The sequence below is a fragment of the Acanthisitta chloris genome, unplaced genomic scaffold (genome assembly GCF_000695815.1).
Source record: "Acanthisitta chloris isolate BGI_N310 unplaced genomic scaffold, ASM69581v1 scaffold44110, whole genome shotgun sequence".
Classification (NCBI taxonomy): domain Eukaryota; kingdom Metazoa; phylum Chordata; class Aves; order Passeriformes; family Acanthisittidae; genus Acanthisitta; species Acanthisitta chloris.
This window is the reverse complement of record NW_008651887.1, coordinates 5202-10857: the sequence shown is the minus strand read 5'-3', so window position 1 is coordinate 10857 and position 5656 is coordinate 5202. Positions and strand designations below refer to the sequence as shown.

The following is a 5656-nucleotide window of genomic DNA, read 5'->3' as shown; positions in this document are numbered from 1 at the left end:
TATACACATATATATATATATAATCTGTCATGCTGATGTCATTCAGTTGAGACTGAAGCATATATAGCTATTTATTTTGGCTGAGAGGGATGACACTGTGTTGGACACTATGTCTTGGGTTCCCAGCCCCAGTTGTATTGCAGAGACCCTGATGGCTTTGCTTCCTTCCCTTAGCACTTGCATTTGATGGTGTCTGGCTGCAAAAATCACAGGTAACAAAGACTATCTGGAGTCCACCACCACAGCCTTGGGATATGTGAGGTTCTGTTTGCAGGGAAGGAAGCCTCCTATGAGAAAACCATCAGGGTCAAATGCAATGCCTGTGCCTCAGCCTTGACCCCGGGTTTTATTCCATGGTCAGCCTGGCCAGAGCTGGGTGCTAGCTGACATTATACCAGCATGCTGCTTTAAGCAGGTGCTGAGCATGGAAGTGGGTGAAAACAAACTCAGCATCATCCCAGCTGGAAAACTAGTTTGGCAAACCACCTCCAGAGCCAACAGCTAATTATGGCAGGGGGATTTCCAGGGATCACAACTTTTTGTTGCCTTTCATTTGCTGCATAATTCATGACCACTTCCAAGCTCTTGCTATTTCCAGCTGTTTTCCCTCCTTCTCTCTTGTTCATCTTGCTTTGTGTTGGCTGCACATCTGTCAAGGGTTATCTGCTACTCCAGCACAGGACTCTGCTCCACAGCTGCTTGGCACCATTACTGACCCTTGCCCGGGGGGAGCCAGCTCCTCAGTTGAAGGATGCTTTTTGCTTCCTGCTGCTCTTCTGCAACATCAAAAACATAGTTGCATGGAGCCCAAGCCAGGAGGAGCCGGCTGAGCTCCATGCTGCACGAAAAGCAGCTCAGAGAAATAATGCTTTCCCTGGAGGGGCAGTCAGCAGTTACTGCTGTGTATATAACATGCCTATCATGCCTTTATCCTCTGCAACAATGTCCTTTCTGTGCTGGATGCTGAGCCCTGCTACAAAACTCCTGGGCTGTAGAAATCCCACAGGCAGAGGATAGAAACAGGAAGAATTCCTACCCTAATTCTGCAGGAGCTGAAGACCTGGAGTAGTCACCTGAAATCACAGAGTGAGTCTGCAACAGAGTTTCAAGCTGCACTTTTGCCTGCTGCTTTGAACACAAAACTTCTTGACCATTTGAGTTGTGTTACTCTGCCAGTCAGGAAGGGAGCTTGGTGTGGCTGATCTGTACCAGTTCCCTGGTACCCAGCTTGCAGCTGAGTTTGTCTGCACACAGATGGAGCCATGCCCAGGTTTTGCTGGGCACAGGTAGGGTAAGAGCAGCCCATCTCTCAGGGGTAGACATGAGATTTCATAGGAACGTGTTTGCGGCAACAGAGATCCCATTACATGTCTGCTTTTTGTTCAGGGCTCCTGCTCCAAGAATCTGCTGCTTGGAAAGCAGACAAAAAGCCCAGCTGGGCCCAGAAGGAGCTGCTGTGGAAGCAGAGGACGATAATACCAGAAGAATTTAGCCTAAGCCTGTGGAGCAGAGCTGAACTGTAAGGCCTGGCAAGGAAAGAGCAAAGTGTGGTTGGGATGGTCTGGGGACCTTGAGTTAAAACTGAAGTTCTGGAGAAGACTTCTGGTCTGTGAAGGGACACACCTTACTGTGTGGCCATATTAGCCATTTGAGCTAGGTGTGCTGGTGGCACACAGCTACCAGCTTCTCTGGAGTGGCAGACTAAAACCCCAAAAGACTAGCCCACACTAGCTGCAGGTTTTTTGGCTCTAGCCCCGCTGACCACAGCATGAGCACTGGATAAATGAGCTGGTGGTAAGATTTAGTTTCCTGGGCTCTGCTTTGCCCTGAGTGTGGAGAATCACCATGAGCAGGTGTCTAGCATCCAGCAGAGTCCATCCTCTGCTCTACTCTCAGTGATGCCATGCCAAGGGATGCCGACCTCTCACTGAGCTAGCTCTGGCCAGTGTTTCTTCAGGATGGAATTTGCTCCCTTCATCTTCACAGAGGATAGATCCACATGTTTGCAGCTGGGAAAGGAATGGTTCAGCCTCCTTCCCTGCCATGCAGTGGTCAACTGCCCCTCAGAAATGCCTGAAAGGAGCCCAGCTGGTAGGGTCTTTTAAGTTATCATTTATATTATCTTCTATACTGAAAGGTACTGGATTTGTTACAGCTTTATTAGCCTTTCCTTTATTTGCTAATAAAAATATACAAAGCATTGCCTAAAGTCAATAAAGCCCAGATACTCTGCCAAAGAAAGGCGTTGGGTTGACTCAGTATGAGTTGTGCTTGATGTAGCCATGATATAGTTGTGCTGGTCATTACTTTTTAGCTGATTAGCCAGGTATTTACAGGTTACTGGCTGCATTTTGAAGATTTTTTTCGTGAATTGATGTTACAGATTGAACTAGTTCCCTTGGCTCTCATGTCTCTTTCTTCCTCCCTCTCTTCCTCTTTCCAGTCCCATTCCTCATTGGATTCTGTAAGATTGCTCCACTTTCCCAAGTAAGTCTCTTAGGGTAAACTGTGTAATGTTGGAAACATCCAAGTAATTTCACTTTAAAAAAATATTTAATTTGATTTGTTCCTGTTTTGCCATTGAAGTAAGGTTGGGATGATGTTTCAAAGCAGTTTTAATAGTTGCTTAGGCTAGAGACTTTCAGTCTCTGATTTGTGGTCTGATTTTTCCCATAAAAGTTACACATACATAAATGATCAAAATACATGAGAAAGGGCCAAGTGAGTCATAGCACAGTTCCACCTAAACCCACATCCAGTTTCTGACAGCAGTCGAAGTGGGTGGCTAGGAAGGAAGAGTAAAGAGAGGGATAAGCTAGATATTTTCTTGAAGTACTTTCCTCGTACCCAGCAGCTAGTGGCCAAGAGGCTTCTTGAGCCAGATGAGATGGTTGTTTTGTTTAATAGCCCTTAGTTGTTTTATTCTTCCAAGATTTTTTTTCCACTCCTGTTCTGAATCCATGTGAGCTTCTTGTGGTACCACATCACCAACTGAAAGAAATTCCACAATTCACTAAACGTGTTCAGAGACCCCTTTGGTTGGGACCCCACATTATGTTGTTTGATGGTTGCTCCTTACTCATCTTCTCCGTGTGCCTCATAAAGGCATAGCCAGTTAGTGTCCGCCTCCGACCTCTCATCGCTAAAAAGTTCACTTCTATCTCTGTTTTCTGGGGGTTTTTTAACCTTTGTTCTCTTTAATTCACAAGACTTTCCCTCTTATCCTCTGTCAGTTCAGATTCTTAAAGAGCCCTTGGGCCAGAGTACAGCCAACCTTGCTTTTCTCCTCCATCTTACCCCTCCCTGCTCCAAATAGCTGCAGGACTGCAAACTGTGGCCAGCTCTCCTGGCACTTCCAAGTAAAGCAGAGGTCTGGGGTTTCTCATTAGCATTGTATAGCTGCAGCAGATGTCAGCTGTGGCTGAGGGAGTGTGTCTCTGCTGGCAGCAGGCAGATGTAGTGCAGGGACCTTCGCTAGCGTGCAGTGACTTAAGGCTCAGATCACCTTGGCCAATTGAATGGCTGGAGTGGTGTAAGGCCTTAATTACCACTGCTGTGCCCCGTTAGAGTTTGTGCATCCTGGCACACACTGTGCTGGCACAGCCTGGCCCTTTAGCACAAGCTTTTCTTCACCAGCAGGTCAGTCCAAGAGATTCCCTTGTGACAGCAGCCCTGAGTCTGTGAGCCTCCTGAATGTGGGGAGCTGGCTGAGGCCAAAGTGTGTCCTATTGGAGTAGCAGCAGAATGCCTAAGTAAACCCTGCTTGTGATGAAAGGAAGGCAATTAAAATTCCACTTCAGTTGCCTTCCGGCGGCAGGTGATTAGCAGGACCTGCCTTGTGCTGCCGTGGCCCAGCTGTGCCCACACAGCCTGCAGCAGGTGAGCACAGCTGCCCGAGCACAGCAAGGACAGCACGATTCAGCTGGCGAGTTAACTTAGAATGAACTCATTTTTTTCAGTTTTCAAATATTATTGCTTTTTTCTTAACCAAAGTTCTTGTCTCAACTGTAAACTCGCTAGGCCTGATGTTTAAGGTTTCACATGTTTCTGTCCAGGATTTCCCAAACAGAAAGCAAACACACATGCTGTACAGTGACATCAGTGTGCCTACATCATGTTACACTCCCACAGCCTCCAGATGCACAGTCAGTAGCTCATCTGTGCACAAAAATCCTGGCAAAATACCTGCAGCCCTTTTCCCAGCCAGATGGTGCCTTAGGGAAAACTCTGCATGACACAGGGAAGCTCTATCTTATCTACAGGCTCTTCACACAACTTCCTTTGCTCAGGGAGAAGTACACAATACAGAATTTAGTACCATACTGCACTCCTGATGTCTGTCAGTACACCATTTATCAGGAATTTTTCACTTCAGCACTTTGGAACAGTGAGCAGAAGAGGCAAATTATTCTCAATAGTTTAAAAAGCAACTCAAACAACTACATTAGTTTCCAAAGAGGCACTAAAGTGGGTTATTTTCTGTCTCGTCTACTGATGAGAACAGCTACCACATGCCATTCAGACTGAAAAATTAATAAATTTTAAAAACCCCAAACCAGTAAATCTCACCCAGTAACTTCCTTACTAGAAGAGCTCTAGAAAACAAAGTATGCAAGAGAAGCTCATGCCTCAAGTAGAAAACCAAGCACTCGGTCACCCCTGAGGTTAAGCAGATTGATGTTTCTGGTCAGTAAGCTGTTCCCCCACACCTATAAATAAGTTTGCTTTAGAAGACATCTCCAGGAACTAACTGTATTAGCAGGAGAGAACAAGCAAGTGCTTTTCTCCTCCTTACCACTTAGAGCAACAGCTGAAGTGGGGTGAGCCAAAAGTACTGCTTTGTTTATTTTACAGGAATAAACCCCACCCCCATTTAGTCTACAGTTTGCTTTGGCCTGAAGCTCTTGGAGGTAGCTAACCCTGGCCCTGCAACCTGCTGGAACCATTCTGTAGGTGGGAGTTTCCCTGGCAGTGGTTTGCTGATTGTCTTGGACATCAGGTGACTGAACAACCATGATTCTTGCAGAGCAGGCTAGTGTAAGAAAGGACTGTGTTAGAAGAAGGGGATGTGCAAGGGAGAGAGGAACAGCTTGAACAGCATCACAGATCCCTTCAGAAATGGGAAGGGTTCAAAACGTTTACTAGCGGCAGATCAAAAGCAGAGAGAAAATGAACAGCTGCTCAGACTAAAAACTGCATCAAGCTCATGCTCTCTACTCCCCCAGCAGCGAGGAGTAAATCACATTGGCATCAGCACTCCTCATTGATCCATGTTTTTCCAGACAGATCCCTCCCTCGGCCTATCGACAGACCCTTTGAACTCAAGCCGATCTGAGGACACAAATTCCACGGTGTTTTTTTAAGTTAGGTTTATTTAGCAATAGAAGTATGTACATGTAAGAGAATCCCCTGCAGCACGAGACATGCACAAAGCAGTGAGGGACAGAGTGGTGCTGCTCAGTGGCCTTCCTCGTCACCTGTCATTCCACTTTACTCAGCAGCAGGGCCAAGATTAGAAAGGAACAGGCGAGAAATGTATCAGTCCATGTGGCAGAGTCTTCAGGCAGAGCCTCCCAGCAACCAGTATTAAAACAAGCGGGCACCGTAGCCAAATGTCTGTTTAATGCCCTCAAAGTAGTAGCGCTGCCAGCCCTGC

General features: G+C 46.5%; 1 protein-coding gene across 1 annotated transcript in view; it reads right to left on the bottom strand.

Annotated features, from left to right (window-relative positions):
- Positions 1-5351: 5351 nt before the first annotated feature.
- AHSA1 (AHA1, activator of heat shock 90kDa protein ATPase homolog 1 (yeast)) overlaps positions 5352-5656 on the bottom strand; it is a gene marked incomplete at its 5' end in the record, with an annotated part of 5399 nt that continues 5094 nt past the window's right edge. Inside the window, 1 exon segment of the mRNA XM_009074884.1 lies at positions 5352-5656. This exon segment is cut by the window's right edge and continues 19 nt beyond it. Within this exon segment, the coding sequence (XP_009073132.1) occupies positions 5587-5656 (70 nt within the window).